General features: G+C 48.6%; 1 protein-coding gene across 2 annotated transcripts in view; it reads left to right on the plus strand.

Annotated features, from left to right (window-relative positions):
• Positions 1-306: 306 nt before the first annotated feature.
• Positions 307-18,614, plus strand: part of PSMD1 (proteasome 26S subunit, non-ATPase 1) — a 99,881-nt gene continuing 81,573 nt past the window's right edge. For both annotated transcript variants that reach the window (XM_044456191.1, XM_044456192.1), the window contains exons 1-10: positions 307-451; positions 3,815-3,858; positions 5,038-5,111; positions 5,290-5,459; positions 6,942-7,147; positions 8,671-8,814; positions 10,145-10,371; positions 10,824-10,890; positions 13,291-13,419; positions 15,691-15,779. In XM_044456191.1, the coding sequence (XP_044312126.1) occupies positions 436-451; positions 3,815-3,858; positions 5,038-5,111; positions 5,290-5,459; positions 6,942-7,147; positions 8,671-8,814; positions 10,145-10,371; positions 10,824-10,890; positions 13,291-13,419; positions 15,691-15,779 (1,166 nt within the window). In that variant the 5' untranslated portion in view covers positions 307-435. The remainder of the gene's footprint in view (positions 452-3,814; positions 3,859-5,037; positions 5,112-5,289; positions 5,460-6,941; positions 7,148-8,670; positions 8,815-10,144; positions 10,372-10,823; positions 10,891-13,290; positions 13,420-15,690; positions 15,780-18,614) is intronic.

The following is an 18,614-nucleotide window of genomic DNA, read 5'->3' on the forward strand; positions in this document are numbered from 1 at the left end:
CTACCAGGGTGAGGTGCCCATTCCACAGCCTGTTTTAGACTGCAATCCCGGTCCTTTCTTTTTCGCAGTCCGAAGCAAGGCAACTTGCTTCGGATTGCGGCCTAGTTTTCGCGTTGCTGCCCCCGGGCGGAACGTGGTCCCGCCGATTCCTCGGGTCTGGCCACGACCCCGCCACCGCCCTCACGCAGGCGTTTGCGCTGGACAGCCCCTCGAACGCGGCCGCGGCCGCCCGGGCGGCGGGGCCTGAAGCCGAAGAGTCGCGTCCTGACGTCACCTCCGGGTAGCCTGAGGACGCGACGGAAGCGGCGAACGAGCTTGGTCACGGACCAGGACGGCAGGCAGTCGCGCCGCTCTCGGAAGGCTCCCGCTCGCCGCTCGACCCTCTCCCCGTCTCCGCAGCTCCCGGCCGGCGGGATACGCGACGCCGGCGGCGCCATGATCACCTCCGCCGGTGAGTGGACCGCGGCAGCGGGCGGAGAAGCAGGCCCGGCCCCTTCCCGCTGAGTCAGCCCGGGCCTGGGGTGGCTTCCTCGGCCGCCCACCGGCCCTGCCGGCTCCGCTTTCCCCCCGCTGGCAGGCGCTGCCCAGAGCCTTGACTGCGGTGGAGAAGGTGGAGCTCTCCCGGCCTGCTGCTCTCATCGGTCGTCACCGTTGCCTGTGCTGCCTAAGGCGAGGTCTGGCCCTCCGGATGCTTTGGGTCAACAAATTGCCCACTCCCGCGACCCGGACTGAGTGCCCTGCAGAAGTATAGGGGCGCAACTCCTCTCACACCCTTCTGGCTGTGCGGGCCGGGAGTAAGGGGAGTTTACGGTCCAGCACCTCTGGAAGGCACCCGACTGGGACAGGCTGCTTAAGATCATAAGGAGGACTCCGCTGGGTCTATGCATACTTGCTCAAATAGCACAGCAGCGAGAGAAGCCAAACTTTGGAACCAGAGGCTGAGAGTTCAAAGCTCTTCTATGTCATGTATGCTCTGAGAGGCAGTGTAATGTAGCAGCAAACTTCGGGTTCTAGTACCACCACCAGCCTCCAGGGGATTTTGACAGGGTTGTTGTGATTATAGGCAGGAGGCATATATATGTATATATATTCCAGCATCTTGTTCCCAACAGTGGTTGACCAGATGCTTCTAGAAAGCCCAGCAGGCAACTGAAAGCAAACAGCTCTCTTCACTGTCTCCTTTCACCCAGTAACAGCCACTCAGAGGTATACTGCTACTGGACATGGAGGCTTCATTTTGCTATCACAGGGGAAAGCAGTCCTTTTTAGTATTTTAAGTTTTGACAAGCATAGATCTTTTTGCAGGCTATCATTTTAGATCCTGTACCCAACCCCCAAGTTAAATCTGTGTGACTTCAGCCTTGCCTGGTCAATTTAATTTCTAAGATGCATGATTTGATGGAAGAGCACTTGGTGGGTTTTGAGCAGGCAGAGGTATAGTTTGTTCCCCTGTGTATTTTTCTGTAGTATGTAGGACAGCCTTCTCTGCCCCGTCTCTACGCATGTGGAGGGCACTGTGTAGGGGAAGTCTGGTTTAAAAGGTTATTCTGAGTATGCATGGACACCTGTGTTGCCTTGCAGCCTGTCAAATCTGTTAGGGCCTTTGTGAGCTACAGTGTATTTCATCAGATACTGCATGAAGACTGGACTATAGGGACATGGTGGAGTCTGCGGGGGTGGGTGGAGTTACAGGCCTAGAGCAAGTGAAATATGGAACACAGGGCTAGAGCTATTCAGGTGCCAATCATGTCCTGAATGTCTTCTAGGGCTACATGTTAAAAGAAGCTAATGTGTGTAGCAAGATTCTGATGTCTACCACTTCTGGACAGTGCTGCATAGTGGTTAGGGTGTCAAAGATAGGTGGACTTAAGAGATGGGTTGAACCTCAGTCGACCTTTCCCAAGCCTTCTGTGGGAAGCACTGTGTGACAGGAGTGGCCCTGTTAAGTTTCTCCCAAAGTTGCTACCTGCTCTCCTCCCAGACCTGATTTGAAGTGCGGGGATGCACTTCTGGGGAGGGGTTGTTTGTTGCTGAAGCAGAAGCGGCCAGAACTGCCACTGACTGACAGTGAAGGAGGTGGGCAGCTTCACCAGGCCTCTTCCTGTGAGAGCACCAAGTGCCATCGTGACAGCTGTCTGAAGGACAACTGTGTGATGGAAGAGTAGCTCTGTCCCAGCTGCTGTTGGGTCCATTTGGTTGTATGTTTGCATGTATGAGAAGGGAGATGGTGCTTCCAGGGACATGGTATTCTCCAAGACAGACAGCACGTGAGGTAAGGAGTAAGGAATCAGAATATTCTTTTGAGGGTATGAAATGCACATCTGAAAAACTGTCTCTGCTGGAATTGGAACAGTGCTATAGCAACATTTTAATAATCATATTGCACCTAAATGTTGCCTATGAGCCACAGGATAATTCTCATTTCCAGATCCAAGGTGGAGACAGAACTCTAGGAATCCACACTCTAGTGCCCTTCCCTTCCCCTTGCAGCTGCCCTGGAAAGAACTGCCCAGCGACCTCTCCAAGATCATGAAATCTGCTGGGGAGGGTAAAGTGGGGGGGGGGTGTCCTGAGGGAAGGGAGAACAGTGGAGCCACGAGGGTACTCCTTCCCCGTGCTCCAAAGTTCCCTCTGAAAGTGGCCTTCTAGCTAAAATGCAAAGCGTGAGATCAGAGCACTTCTGTTTCACCTCTGGTTCTGCACTGGATGCTTCTAAGCCTCCCAAGTTTGGGAACTTATGAGCATTGAGAGCACACGCAATAGGACTATGCCTTAAATGGCTGTGAGAACTTTTTCGTGAAAAATAGCGATTTAAATCTTTCAGTATAACCGATATCACTGGTGGTTCTGAGGATAAAGCGGGCTGGGTGAAGACTTTCCTGAGCACTTTGAAGGAAGAATGTTGAGGGGCACAGTGGGGTGGAGTGTTCAACTTGTGAACTTTCTGGAGAGCCTTGTCTATTGGGCAGTATAGCTATGAAATAAATAAACAATAAACTTTCCCTTTTCAATTTTCCAGCAAATCTTCCCCCCAAGTGTTTGTTTGTAAGGAACCTGATATACCCAGAGGCATGCTTGTTTATAAGGGTTATGTCCTGCCTTGCAGCCAAATGGTTCTCAAGGCATGTGGCATTTCTGGAAAGTCTTCAGGGCAGTAGGACCTGACCCGGACCACATCTTTGTATCAGTGTGGGGATCTAGACATGGAAAGGGCCTTGAAAGTGGTCTCATGCTCCTATTTTGCATTGTGGAACGTTGGAGAGAAAGGTATTGTTTGGAGAAGGATGGGATCAAGAAGAGGCTAATTATAGATCTAAAAGAAGAAGAAAATTGGTTCAGGAAGGAAATAAGAGAACAGATCATTTCTCAGAGCTTGAATAAATTTTACACCAATGACCCTCGCAGTAGTTACATGTGAACCAGTCTCTGACAACTGAGGATTTGGAAAGCACTGTTAGGAAGGTTGGAGTGGGAAGAGCAGGAAGTGCTGCTAATTAACTTAAAACATCTCGACATAAGATGAAGCGGTTGCGGTGGGGAGGGTATAGAGAAGCAGCCATCCTTTTCTGAACGTTCACACACTATCACTTCCATGGCTGATCTGTGACTGTATGTTTTCATACAGTGTGTGTAATGTGTAGTTAGGCCATGAGAAAGGAGAAGAGGAACTTTGATTATTTGTTTTTCACTGGCACGGCCAACGTATAGTCATGTTCTTGAAACCATAAAACTATGACTGTGAAAAAATGTTTAAAACTTTACTGGCCTTCTCTTGGTCATACACATTGAGACTAAAAGGACTTTTCTTTTTTAGCTGGAATTATTTCACTTCTGGATGAGGAAGAGCCGGAACTCAAGGTAGGTGTCCAGGTTTGGCTTTTGCCCTGCAGCCAGCCAGCCATCAAGGCCTCTAGGCCGAAGATTCGTTTTTACAAACAGTTTTCTAGAAGCAGTCACTGAAATGTACTTGGGTTCAGTGCGTGTGTCGCACAGGAGTGATTATTGCCACATGCTTATTTTGAACTGAAGATTGCCTCAGCTGTGACTCTCTCTACTGATATGAAACTGAACACTATTTATGAGTTGTGCCAAGTTCATTCCTGAATTGCTAGGTCTGTGTCAGTTTTGAGTTGCTTCTCTTTCTAAGCTAGGCGGACAAAGCATGCCATAATAAAAACTGAGAAACAGTTGGTGCATTATCTGACTGTTGGAGTTGATATGTTTCTTTATTTCGTGTCTGAAATAGTATCTGGCCATTGTTGGATTCTAATTTTGACAGTCCGCAGTGCATTTTCACCAGTTCACCAACAATATGAGGCTCAGCTGACAACAGGGGCATTCCTGTGGTATAAAGTCAGCCAAAACATGATGAGGTCAGACTTTGGAAGAACACCTTAAAACCCAGAAGCAGCAGACACTGTTAGACTTGAATAATGGCCATCAGAGTGCATCTTAAAACTTTAAAGTTCCCTTGTTTGTGAAGAAAACAAAACTGACCTTTGTCCTGGGTGGGTGGGCAAGGCTAAGGCAAAGTGAGTTGAGGTGCGACATTCTCAGCCATTGATGCTGTTTGGAAGAAGAGAGTTTGGCACTCTGCCTCTGGGACTGATGAAGTCATGGGAAAGTGACCAGAGGGAAGTCCCCAGGTTGCCCTGCTTATGCTTTTGTAACTGCCTACCTTCCTTCCTTTAGTAGGGCTTACTGTATATCATTAATGACCTATGTGTCCAGATGGCGTCTGTCTCCTTCCTGGGCAGGCACTGTTGATTGTTCATCCTTCTGGGCCATGTAGAAAGCCTCACATGCTCAGAATGTCTTGGACTCCGCTCCCACTACCCCTGAAAATTGGGCACAGTAGCTGGGCAATCGAAGTCCAAAAGGTCTGGAAGGCACCAGTTGCCAGCTTCTGTTCTGGGAAAATACATGGCAGAATGCAATGAACCAGAGTTTAAATTAAACAGTTACGGCATAACCACTTGTTACAGCTCTGTTTTCTTATGACTTGGCATGCAGCTAATTTGGTTCTTGTTTTTGCAGGAGTTTGCTCTTCACAAACTGAATGCCGTGGTCAATGACTTCTGGGCAGAAATTTCTGAGTCAGTAGACAAAATGTAAGAGAAACTTTTTAAAATGTGAGCTTAGCCAGAGTGAAAGAGTGCTCTGCCTTACCTCTTGCTCAACAGAAAAATATGTGGTTCCACACTTCATGATTTTGCAATATAACTCTTGATTTGTGTTCCCCGGAGGCAGTCATGAGCTGATTTCTTTTCTTCCCTGCCTCCTTTGTAGTGAAATATTGTACGAAGATGTTGGCTTCCGGAGTCGTGAATTTGCTGCTTTGGTGGCTTCAAAGGTGTTTTATCACCTTGGAGCTTTTGAGGAGTCACTGAACTATGCGCTTGGAGCAGGCAATCTCTTCAATGTGAATGACGATTCAGAATATGTGGAGACGATCATTGGTAAGCCCTCGCACTGTGAAATGGGAAGCGTTCTAGCAGGCCGCCATATCTGGCACGTGGCGACTTCCAAATTCTGGATATTAGAATGGTTTGCATTATTGGCGTGTAAAATTACTCGGTTCACTTGGGCAAACCTGCAGTTTGAGTCCCAAACTAGTTAAATAGTTTTGGGTAGCATTTGAGAGGAGGAGTGGAGTGTTGACAGGAAAAAGTAATCTCCATACAGAGGGTGGGAGGAACATACAAACGTGTAAGGACAGAGGATGCTGTTGTGAAGGACATGAGGTCGGTCTAGGTAACCATCTGGCCCAAAGCAGTGCTCTGTCATATGAACGTCTTATGCACCCATTCCTTAAGGGATGGCATCTTGTTCCATTTGAAATAAGAACATAAGATCCCTACCAGATCAGGCCAAGAGTCCAGCTTGTGCAGCAAACAGGATGTGAGAGCAAAAGCACCCTCTTGCCCATGTTCCCCAGCAACTGGCATGCACAGGCAAACTGCCTCTGATACCAGAGGTAGCATATAGCCACTGGGGCTAGCAGAGAGCTTCTACTGTTGGGCGGTATAGAAATCAAATAAATAAAATGACCTCCTCCACCGAGTTGTTCAAACCTGCTATAAAGCCATCCAAATTGGTGTCCATCACTACATCTTGTGGCAGTGAATTCCATAGTTTGATCTCTTTTTATCTGTCCTACAAAATGTTTACCTACCCAGTTTCTCTGTAACTTGCACTATTTGATCCACCACTATCGCCTTTTTGGGTCCATACTTGCCGTTTTCCTAGGCAAAAGAATCCCAGGCATTGTAAGTCGCCCCGTTAGGGGAGTTGCTTCAGCCTCCTGACCATTTTAGTTCCCCTTTTCTGCACGTCTCCCAACTACCCTATTTTAGGTAAAGTAACCTAACTGTACACAGTATTAAGAGTGTGGTTGTACCAATAAGGGGATTGTGGGATTGGCCATTTTATTTTCCATTTTTTCAATTATGCCCAATGTGGAATTTGAAACAACAAAAGCTGAGATTGCCATGAATGGAACTTTTGGGCCCAGCAGCAGAATCATATGCAGAATCTTCGTTGACAATAGCATCATGTGTTACCAAAATACTCTTTGAGCTCAACAGTGTCATTCAGTGAACTCCCTGTGTGTTCATGTGGTATAGTTGTTAAGCGCGCAGGTCTGGGACTCGGGCAATCCGGGTTCTGGTTCCCGCTGAGCCATGGAGCCAGCTGGGTGACTTGGGGCCAGTCACAGACTCTCAGCCCAGCCCACCTCACAGGGCCGCTGTTGTGGGGATAAGATGGACAGCAGGAGGAGGGCAATGTCGTAAGCCTCTTGAGATCTTTGTAAGAAAAAAGGTGGGATATAAATCTAATAAATAAATGGAATGTTGAGTTGCACTTATAACTTTTCAGTAGTCCGCTATGAGAATGTATTAGAGAAACTTAAGATGGGTCATGTGTGTTCCTTTTCCTAGCAAAGTGCATCGACCATTACACCAAGCAGTGTGTGGAAAATGCTGACTTGGCCGAGGGAGCGAAGAAGGCAGTGGATCCACGGTTGGAAGGAATTGTGAATAAGATGTTCCAGCGCTGCTTGGATGATCACAAGTACAAGCAGGCCATTGGGATTGCCCTGGAGACGCGCAGGCTGGATATCTTTGAGAAAACTATTTTGGAATCGGTAGGTGAAAGCACAGAAAGTGATGCTTGGCAGGCGTTGTGTCGGGCCGGGGAGCTACTTGAGAGCTCTAGGTGGCAACATTATGGAAAACTGGGAAAGATTCAGAATTCTGCTCAACATGCCCAAGTTCTCACGTTCTTAAAAATGGGTAATCCAGAGTCCACGATCTGAAGGAACTGCATCATGTTTTGGAGAGAAAAGAGACTTTTGCTTCCTATGTTTTAAGTGTTGTTTCCTACAGCCAAGAAGGCAAGTCAGTCCTAAAGCAGAAGATTGCCCTGCCTTGGCTGCAGGAACTGTAGCAGCAGATACAACTGAAAGAGGCTTGGCTGGTGTGGATGAGTTCCATTATATGCAAGGCAGAGCAGCTTGTGGTGTTCCTCTGAGATGAACCCTAATTTGGTCTTGTGGGAACAATCCCATCGCCCCACTCTCAGGCCACGGGTTTTAAGCTGTGGTGTGTTTTGATGCAGGACAGCCACCACTGCTTAAAAGGTGGCCCAGTACTGCAGCCTTCTTCAGCCTTCCCTTCTTGAAGAAGAGCGTTCCTCCAAGAACCAAAACAGCAAGCCTCAATTTTTCTGTCCCGCTTTGAACTTGAAGGTGAGGCAGTGATGTCTTTAGAAGATGTGTCTTCATCTTCCCCAATTCAGACCAAACGCAGTGGGCAAAACTTGCCCCTTTCCCAGCACAGAGGTGGAGAAAAGAGTGTTGCTTCTCTCTTTGCCTTCCGATTTTGTGTTAGGTTGACACTGCAGGATTTGTGCAAATGAAAAGTGGTACAGAGATATTGCTAATAAATAAGACTGGGTATACTGTAACATTCCCCATGATTAAAGAGGCAGTAAGAGAAGTGTCCATCTTGCAGAATAGGTGGGTGGGGTGGAGTGAGGAGTGGCCCTGTGGCCAAAATAACACTTGAATGGCGGACGTCCTGGTTTATCACTCACACTCTTGGGCACAGTGCCGCTTCATTTCTCAAAATATTTAGCCTGGGTATGCATTCATTCATTCATTCATTCATTCATTCATTCATTTATTAATTAAAAGCTTTTGTATGCTGTCCTATTATACAAGATCTCAGGACGGCTTACAATATTTAAAAGAATTAAAACAGTTTCAATAAGTAAAGGTAAAGGTTTCCCCTTGACGTTACGTCCAGTCATGCCTGACTCTAGGGGGTGGTGCTCATCTCCGTTTCCTAGCCGAGGGAGCCAGCGTTTGTCTGCAGACAGTCTCCGTGGTCATGTGGCCGGCATGACTAAACACCAAGGTGCACAGAACGCTGTTACCTGCCCACCAAAGTGGTACCTTTTTATCTACTTGCATTTGCATGCTTTCGAACTGCAAGATTGGCAGGAAATAAAATTTTCTTAGATGTATGAGTGTGCCTCTAAGAAAATTATATTATGCTGGTACTTTGCTATAGCTGTTCACACTGAAGCCAGTGCTAACACACTGATAATTAATTGAACATTAAGGGGAAACGATGTAAACTTGCTTATTTTATATATCACATTCAGAATGATGTTCCTGGAATGCTGGCCTACAGCCTCAAACTCTGCATGTCTCTGATGCAAAATAAGCAGTTCCGCAACCAAGTGCTGAGGGTCCTGGTGAAAATCTACATGAACTTGGAAAAGCCCGACTTCATCAACGTGTGCCAGGTAGTATGGTGCAATTTTGCACGTCTGCCTGTGGACCCGGTGCCCGTTACACTTGAGGGCTGGGGAGGAAGGGTGCGAGGAGCTGTGTGGCCTAGTGGTGAGGGCTGCTCTCATTCTCAGGGTGGGTGAAATGGAATGGTGACATGAAACTGAATAGAGACCGTGACTGAATTCTGACAAATCCCGACCTCTTGTCCTGGTGCATCTAGTTCAGTTTCTCCTGTTTGGCTCCCTCTGCCAGCTGCTTCTCCTTGACTGATGACTTTGGCTTTTAGGAGTTTCCCACTCTGGATGTCATAGTAAACGGGGTGGGGGAGGATGGACGGGCCTATTCCAACCCCAGGGCCAGAGGAATTCAGAGGAATTGGTATGAGTTGCATTTCAGTCCTGGGCTAAGGGGCCAAGGATGCAAGAAATACCAGCAGATGGTACCTTGAGCCTCCTACTGCCATTAAAATTGAGCCTTCGAAGAGGGATTCCAACCTCTTGGCTTGGGGGCAAAGCTTCACACAGTCCAGGAAACCACCCAGTGTATGATTGGGGGCGGGGAGGAGGCTGTGACCACTGAAGGAACTCCAAAGAGCAAGACATGGCCTTCAGGAGGTTGGCTGTAGGCCCAGGGCTGGAGCGGATCCATTCTTACACCAGACCAGCCCGTCGGCGTCCCTGGCTTATTTAGCCACTCTGGCTGGCAGGAGGCGCGAAGCAGGTGGAATTGAGGAACATTCTTCAAAATTCTTGGCTGTTGTGACATGAGGGCACCTCTCATCTGGGCAAAAAATGGTGTGTTGTGACGCCTCCACCTCAGTAAATGGCTGGATACAGCATAACACCTGTTCTTCTCCACCTCTGAGCCAATGTTTCAAAAAGAGGTAGGAAAAATGGCTTGGAGCTGCAAGTGCGCTCACCGTGCACCTCATAAATGCACCTGCTCTTTTGGTAACGGTGTTCTGGATCGCTTTTTTGGGTGCCGGTGGGAGCACAGGGAGGTCTGAGCCTTGGATTCCGATATCTGCTCAGCCTGAAGCTGACTGGGTATCGCTGAGCGATGTCTTCCCTCCGGCTGACCTGTTAACCTTGTGAAGATGAAAATGGGCCCCCCTGCAGCACACGTTTCCCTGCACTCCTTGGGGAATGGCAGAGTTGAAATATGATTGAGAAATTTACTTTTGAGGAGTGTAAAATGCGGTGGATTCCATTCTAGTTCAGACGACTCTTTCCGGGAACCGCTATGGGGGAAGAAGCCAAGGAGATCTTGGGTGTGCCTTATGCTGCTCATCCTTCCATGCTGATGTTCCCTCTGCCTTGACCTTTGTTCTCCCCTCCGCAGTGCCTCATCTTCTTGGACGACCCTCAGGCTGTCAGTGACATCCTGGAGAAGTTGGTGAAGGAAGACAACCTCCTCATGGCTTACCAGATTTGCTTTGACCTGTACGAAAGTGCCAGCCAGCAGTTCCTCTCTTCTGTGATTCAGAACCTGCGCACGGTGGGGACCCCAATTGCTTCTGTGCCCGGCTCAACCAACACTGGCACTGTCCCCGGGTCAGAGAAAGAAGGGTAAGGCGCTCAGCTGACGAAGCGCCCAGGGAAGGGATGCAGGACAAGCTCCGTCAAGTGCTGTAGTCTGGTTGGAATGGCCGCAGCAGCGATGGGCCCTGCCTCTGTGGGATGCTCAGAAGAGCTTGGGAAGCGTCCGGTCGTGGGGTGCCGGCTGAGCCGTTTGGGGGTGGGGTGAGGAAGCCTGCTTCGCTTGAAGCCCTGCACAGAAGGAGCAGGTGGGCCTCCTCAGCCGACATTCCCTCTCTGCTGGGAGTGTGCAAATCCCACCACCCTTTCAGGCATTTTGGTGCCACTCCGTTAAGTGACCTGGATTGGTTCTTCTCTGGATTGGACACTTGGGGAAAGTGCTGAGATTGTAGGGTTAGGACCATGGGATGTTCATCCCATTGATGCTTGGGTGCACCTTTGACCTGTGCAGTGGTGCGAGTTAGGCCGTGTTTGTTTTTCAGGGATGCCATGGATACCATGGAAGAAAAGGCCAGTAGTCCAGTGGTGGCGGCCAAGTCTGTCCAGACTGTAAGTACCCCTGTGCAAGCCTTCCTCGTGGAATGCCCCTTGGCTTGTCGCAACCGTGGAACACAGTGCGGGATGTCTTTTGCAAAGTGTCTGCCTGCAGACCAGCCTTCTTCAGCTGGGTGCCCTCTCGATGTGTTGAACTAGGACTCCTGTGAGTTCAGCCGTTGCCGTCCTCGTCTGGAGGGCGAGCTGGGGAAACCTGGCCCATTCTGCAGTCCCAGTGAACTCGACGGTGGCCTGCTGTGGATTCACAGCTTGCCAAATCTGTGCTAGGGATTGCTCTTGGGAAACGGTGCCTTTTCCGGGGTGAAAACGCTGCTGATGCCACATCGCTTGGGACCCTGAATGCTTTGCATAATTCAGTGTGGGTTTTTTTCCTTTCAAGAAAATTTCTGAGTTGGCTTGTAAAGCTCATGGCATGATTTATTGTTGTTTTACTGTTCAAGACATTAGAATTTCTTTCCTATGGTTTGCCCACGAAAGCAGGAAGCAAAATGATGCCTTGTTTAGCCATTGCTTGCTATTGTAAACATTTAAGTTGCTCAAATCATGCATTATACCTGCTTGCAAGGCCTGGGGGAGAAAGCACTAATGTAAAGAGAGAGAGAGATCTGCATAGTAAGCATCGTTTTATATCTTGTACTTCCTGTTAAAAACATACCCATTCTCCTGTGGTCTGCCTCTTTGGTGATGATCTGACTTCACTTACTTGGCTGCACTAGGAATACAGTCAGTGGGCCAGGTACACAATGTGACTTATGTCAAATGTGGCAGTGAAAGGAGGGAATGTGGCAGCAAAATTGCTCTTCAGGTGGATGCACACAGGTGTGTATTTTTGAGGATTCTTACTAAGGACGTATGCTGGGTGCTGCAGGAGAGGATTTCACACAGGGCCAGATTGGTTTGACCAATGCATTTAAGGGAAAGGGTGCCTCAGATTATATACTTGGTGAAAAATTAGCCCTGCCAAGGTGGAAGTGTGCAGAAATTATTCCTGAAGCCCAGAGCATCCCTGAACTTAACTTTCCCCACCCGCTAGCCTGGAATGCCAGCTGCAAATGGGTGGGGATTGGCTTGACAGATATCCCTGGCTGTGGTTTATGGGTCCCTCTTAGATGACAGGCTCCTGCAAGACATATTTTCCCTGCTGCAAGGAAGGGAGCCCCACTGGCCCGACATTATGAGGGCTCACTGTGGCTGAAGGACATGAGAAGCCACGCCATGCTGCACGCCTGCATATTGAGGAAGCCCCTGGAACTTTCAGTCGTGGCTTCTCCGTCTTCCTCACAGCCCCTTCCCACATTGCTGCTTATGGTAAGAAATGGACACGATCCTGATCCCGTTTGTGCAGCAGCCCTAAACAGAGCTTCTGTGTGGTGAGAAGCAGCTGACTGGCTGCAGCGGCTGATGGATCTGAGGCTGGTCTGACCGGCTTTCAGCATCCTCCATGCAGTGAGGATCCTGTCAGGCTACCCAGGCCCCCTCCAGTGGGACCCAGCTTCTGACAGCGGTAACGCAGAGGAAGCGGGAAGCTGCTGCTTGTGTGGCACCTTCTTTGTTTTCTCTGTCACTCTGGCAAAAGCCAGGTGGCGGCGGGTGCTGGATAGGCTGGGAGGGAGCTTTCTGTGAGCTGCAGAAGCTCCCAGCAGCACTAGCTGCTACAGTGTCCCAGAGGCATTTGGGCTTGTAGGATTTATAAAATTCTGGGATACCACAAATGAGGCAGGGTTTCACTCTTGCATGCTTTGCCGGAGGGACCGTGCCTTTCCAGCATTCAGCTGTGGGCGGCACAGCCGATTGTCAGGAATGCTGGGGTTGTAGTCCAAGCCATTGGAAGGACACCAGTTTGAAGAAGGCTATTCTTGGGCTTGTGCCCAGCTCTCCTGCTTGCTTATCATGAAGGGCAGATGCTCTTTTGGTAATAATCTTGTGTGAGGCTTGATTTTGAAAAGAGGCACATGTGCAGCCATTTCCAACTTAACTGGGTATTGCATGGAGGGCAGCTTGCACCGCAAAACCCTGCTCGGAATAATTTGTGATCAGTTAAAAAAAACATACTGGGAAATCTCTTTTTAGTCCAAGCAAGAAGTTCATGTATCCCCATTTAGCAGATTGATCGATGAACATGGTCTAGCTGCAGCAACGGTGCCCAGAGAATCCACTGTGGCCTAGCCAATATTCTTCTCCCCTTTCTGTGCAAATGGATTTGAACAAAACCCTGAAGGTTCACCCCTGCATCTCATGGATATTGGTATAAATCTTCCTGCTTATCTGGCAGATTTAATCTGAGCAGGTGGCATTAAATGATCTGGTGTTACAAGTAACCTGGACTGTTATAGGAGGCTTGTTGGCCATTTTTGAATCTTTTGTGTGTCTTTTTCTACATGTGCATTTGTGAAGACTCCCGAATCAAAAGACCAGATCCCTAAAATGATTAAAATTTTAAGTGGTGAAATGGCCATTGAATTACACCTGCAGTTCTTAATACGAAACAACAACACAGACCTCATGATCCTGAAAAACACAAAGGTAAGGGCAGTACCTGATTTCTTCCTTACTGCAAGAGATGAGATGTTTTGATGCGGCCAAGATGAATCATTTGTAGAATATCAAGTGTTTGTAGAATAGCAAGATGTTATTTGGGAGGACTCTTTCTTCAAAGAGTTCTCTCTTTTCCATTGAGACATAATGAGCATAGCTTCTTTCTAAACCAGAAGGCTTAGGCAAATGTAATGGAAGTCCAGCTGAAAGGAATAGTCTCACAGAATAAAAGCCTGGTCAGGAGACAGAATTTTTGATGACTTGCTTTGGGAAAGGAATTGGGAGAAAAGTCGAAGCAGCAGCGCTCTCTTTTTTCCCCCCTTTCTCCTCTGGGCTGCCGACTTTTTAGTGTCGCTCATTTTACCGTACCTTTGTCATCACTGGGTTCAGCTGGAAGTGTGGGCAGTGATTAGCACCTAGTTTTGGGCCCAGGTTTTCCAGCTACTGATCCCTGTCGTAAGAGATCATCTGATGCTGCCCCACTAGTACCCTGCAGGAGGAGGACAGAGCTTCCTGACTTCCAGCAAAAATTCTGAACTCTGTGAAAGAGTTGGAAGGGATCCCAGCGAATTAGCCATTTTAGTCTCTGCACAGTTGAAGTACCCCTGCAAGATATTGAGTTAGACTATTCTTCAGCCTGTTTTGAAGTACCGAGTTTTGGGTACCCAAGAATAAACTTCCACCCCAAGACCTGCTTTTGATTTGAGTTCGTAAGAAGAGTTTTGCGGAATCACCTCACAAATCATTCTGTGCACACTGTGTGGGGAAAACCACACGTAGGACATGGGTGTAGTACTAACTCTCCTGCCCATGTTCCCCAGCAGCTGGTGTGCTTAGACACACTGCCTCTGGTATTGGAAGTAGCAGCCAGTCACCAGGGCTAGAACCCATGGATGGCCTTCACCTCCATTAACTTGTCCAGTCCCCTGTTAAAGCCACCCAAATTGGTGGCTAGTGCTCCATCTTGTGGCAGTGAATTCCATCATTTAACTCTGCCCTGTTTCGGGGACGGTAGGGTGCTTTTTGTTCTGAATACTGCAAACCAAGGATGTGAGGGTATTTCCAAAGATGTTTCTGGCACAAGGCTCAATGGAGCTTGAGGGAAACAACATTTGAGAGCTGCCTGTTGGTGGAAAAGGTGGCATATAAATATTCTAACCACTACTACGACACAGGAGCTTAGCTATGTCTGGGCCTTCCTTGGATCTTGGCCTTAGCAGAAAGGATGCCATTTCTGGCTTAGGATTGTTGTTGCACGTCATCGCTCGGGACTCTGTTCTCAAGACACTGGGAACATTTGCGAACTGTCTGTATCAACCACCCACAACCTGGTTATGCTGGCTGGGGATGATGGGACTTGCATTCCAACCCATGTGGCAGGCCCCACAGTGGAGAGGCCTGGGTTATATTATCCTTAAATCTTTCTCTGTGCTATGAGGGGCGTTCAGTGTATTTTCGGTATCAGTATGAAGAAAAAGGAATAATAAATTGAAATACAAGTTTCTCAATTTTTTCCACATTTTCTTTTGTAGTGGCAGTAACTGGCCCACCCGAGCGAGGGTCGTTTTTAGTGCTTTCTCTGCCCCTTTTAAATTCACTTGACCTCTTTTGAACAGTAGATAATGAAGGTGCAGAGTCCTGGTAAAAGGCCACCATCTCTTTGTGAATGATTTTTTGACTTTTTCCTTGTTTTGTAAGGAACTTAATCACAGCGCGGTGCTCGATTTTCTTCATCATTTTTGCGTCAGTCATCATGGTCGTCTTTCACTGACGGTTACTAGGAAACTAATGATCACATTTATTTGAAATTTTGTATGTATACCCTCAGATAGTGTCATTAGCTAATGAAATAATTAAATTACCCACATCAATAGCAAATCAACCCGATACCGAGCATACATTGAATGCCCAGTTCCAGCAGTCTTTCCTTGGGAGAATTTCTCTCTCTCTCTCAGAAAGACTGGGGGAAAAGAGCCCTTCACACTCAGGTAAGCAAATCATTCATGTTGGAAATAACGACAGCATAAACCGTGGAAACAAACCATGGAAATGACAGCCGCAACCAGATAACAAGGCAAAAGCGAATCCAGTGTGCTGAGGATGTGATATCCAAAAATAAAGACACGTCACACATGCCTGGATCGCCTTCAGTTTCCCCTCCTGGAACCTCTTCTGAACTTGTCAGCAGTTGTATGGCATTTTAGTGCCTCTTCGTATGCCGGCGGGTGCCACTACTTGCCTGCTCTTTTGCCTCTCCAGGACGCAGTACGGAATTCCGTCTGTCACACAGCAACCGTTATAGCCAACTCCTTCATGCACTGTGGAACAACCAGCGACCAGTTCCTCAGGTAAGAGCATCTGTGGGACATCAGGTGGACCCTTGGACGCTTGGGGACAAAGCTGCAGAGCTGTGCAAGAACCTGTGCTGGGAGGTTGGCTGCAGGCTTTAGCTGCCTCTGGAAGTCACGGATGGTACAGGGAGGTGGGGACAGGTCCTTTACTGGAGACCTGTGGCCAGTATGGGATGGCATGGAATGGTGGCCTCAACTGGGAGGCTGCTTCCCATGTTCTGAGTTGATCCACAGAACCTTCCCCTGAGGACCCGCAGGACTTTTTGTTGTCTTACTGTTTTGTTTTCTTCGGGGTGCGTTGTCTCTGGTTCTGCACGTGTACAAGCTACGTCTATTAAGTTGTAGTCCCAATTGATTTGTCTGGTGATGGCTTCATGTGCAGTAGGCCGTAGGTGGAAGAATTAACTGTCCAAGGATTAACTTTCCCTCTTACAGGATTGGTGTGTGAGGGTTTGAGATTGGGAGGCTGATGAATTGATAAGTTTAGAGGCAAAGAAGGACAGTTCAACTTATTTTAAAGAATTCATTCCCTTCATTTTATGTTGGGACAAGGAAGTTCAGAATTTAACACAACCTTGTTCACTCTTAGTGACTGTTTAGCTGGTATGAGATTGATTATAACTGAATATTCTCATTTATGACTGGGATAAAATGAAAGTTAAGCGGTGTGTCTGTTTGTAAGGATGCAATGAAAGAATAACCTGGATGCAATACTTTTTTAAAAAGAAAGAAAAAGAACATGAGTTTAACAACACTCTGGGTTTCATGTTTGTAGCTGTACATTTAGGAATGTTCAGAGATCATCATCAAGGGGCATAAAATTTACAAAAGTGAGCATTTCTGCTCCATTTTGTAGAATCATAGAATAGTAGGATTGGAAAGGGCCATGAAAGCCATTGGGTTCAACCCCCTGCTGTTGCAAGACACCAGTTCATGCCCTCCCACTCAGTTTCTCCTTGAATGTCTCCAGTGTGGGAGAGCCCCCCACCTCTCCGGGCAGCTGGTTCCACTGTCATACTGCTCTGAGAGTGAGGAAGCTTTTCCTGGCATCCAGCCTGAACCTGGGTTCTTGCAGTTTGACTTGATCTGCCTTACTGCCCGTTCCTGCAGCTGTGCTCTGTAACATGGTGGGTGCTTCACATGCCTCCACAGCCCATCCTGGCAAGAAGTCACAGTGGGTTTGTTGCTGTATGAAAAAGCCACTCAGTGTGCCTGGAGGGGCTCACCTGGGTTGTTCCCCCCCATCCCACTCCGTCCTCTCACAGGCATCCCAGGAGACCCCACGGCAGGACTGACTTACCCTCTTCCTCCCCACTGCAATGGCTGTGCCTGCATAAAGCGGGTGGGAGGCCCCGTTGTGCTTTTCTGAGCGGCAGCTGACTCGGGAAACGGGCAACACGTGCATCAGCCCGAGAGTTATTTGGGGTGGAAGGAGAGGATCTTGCGGGAAAGGGGCAAGGAAATCTTGCCACGTGGTTTTTGTGTGGCAACGTCACTTGCTCCTTTGCCTTTCCTGGAGAGCATCCCTTTGGACGATTGTTGGAAAAACATGCAGAAAAGCGCCAGGAATGGCACCCGCCGTGTTTCTCCAGCATTGCCAGCTGAGGATTCTCCTTCCACGCTTGTCCCAGCGGTGCTCCTGCACAGTTGCGCAAGGGCGCCTAGATGCATCTTTTAAAAATGAGAGCAAAAATTTTGTGCACATTGTGCACAAGAACAGCACCAAGAAATGCTCGCTACCCACTGGCAGCTCCTCCATGGAGCCGCTTCAGAGCAGGTGCCCAAACAAGGGATTGCGAATGACTGTCACCTGGCCGTCGTGGTCTCGCAAAGGGCAGCTGTTGTCTGGGCGGACCTGGAAGGAGCAGCGTGGTAGCCTTGCCACTCTTTCTGAGCAGCTCGGTTTTTGATTCCCAGTACCTGTGCATTCAGATCAGGTATGGAGGGTCAGGGAACAGAACAGCGTGTCATGGGTACAACAGGCCCTAGAATGGCCCATGGCTTGCTCTCCTCCAAAAACCTCCCTGCAAGAAGCAGTACGGATTCACATGACAGGAGAACCCCCAGCTGCCAGGTTGGCTTGGCCTGTCACATGGGCCCAGCCTCTGTGTTGGGTCTGACTGTGGCAGAGCCCGCTCTAGATTCCTTTGGGCAAGACACCCTCCATGACTCGCCCCGCTCAATGAGTCTTATCTTGTCAATGCCATTGTCAGCAGCTGCTCTTCCTCCTCCTCCTCCTCCTCCTCATCATCATCATCAATATTACGACTTGCTGGGCGGCCAGGGAGCCTCAGAGGCTGTGGTGGCAAGGAAGGGGAGCAATTCTGGGGGCTCTTCTCGGGGGGCCCTGCTGGGGAATCGTTCCTTGGCTGGTACCCAACCCTGCCGCCCCTTGACACCAGCCCTGCTCTGTTGAGCCCACTGTCGCTAGCAGGAGTTCCCTCTTGGTCAACCCAGGCGTAGAGCATTTACCGACCCGTCTCGGAGCCTCCCTCTTAGGGCAGGAGGGAAAGCGGTCGAGATAAGCACACTGCGCCTGTTTCGTGCAGGTTGAACAGATTATTGCAAGTAAGCAGGTGGGGACAGGTTTTTGGAGAGCACCATTCCATTTTCAGTTCAGCAGTGCTCTTTCCCTGGTGCAGAATGTGTGAGAGGGATAGGCTCAGAATTCAGAGATTCCTGGTTTTGGATATTGGTGGCGTTGAGTCCTACTCCAGAGCCAAGGTTGCTACAGCAAATAAAGTCGAGCAGAGCATTTACGGTGTCTGTGGGTGCTGGTGTTTAAGCATTCTCCGTGATGTCCAGTGTAAGGCCTGCTAAGAGTAGACCAGT

Source organism: Varanus komodoensis, unplaced genomic scaffold (assembly GCF_004798865.1).
Source record: "Varanus komodoensis strain SLA01 unplaced genomic scaffold, ASM479886v1 scaffold82, whole genome shotgun sequence".
Taxonomy (NCBI): Eukaryota; Metazoa; Chordata; class Lepidosauria; order Squamata; family Varanidae; genus Varanus; species Varanus komodoensis.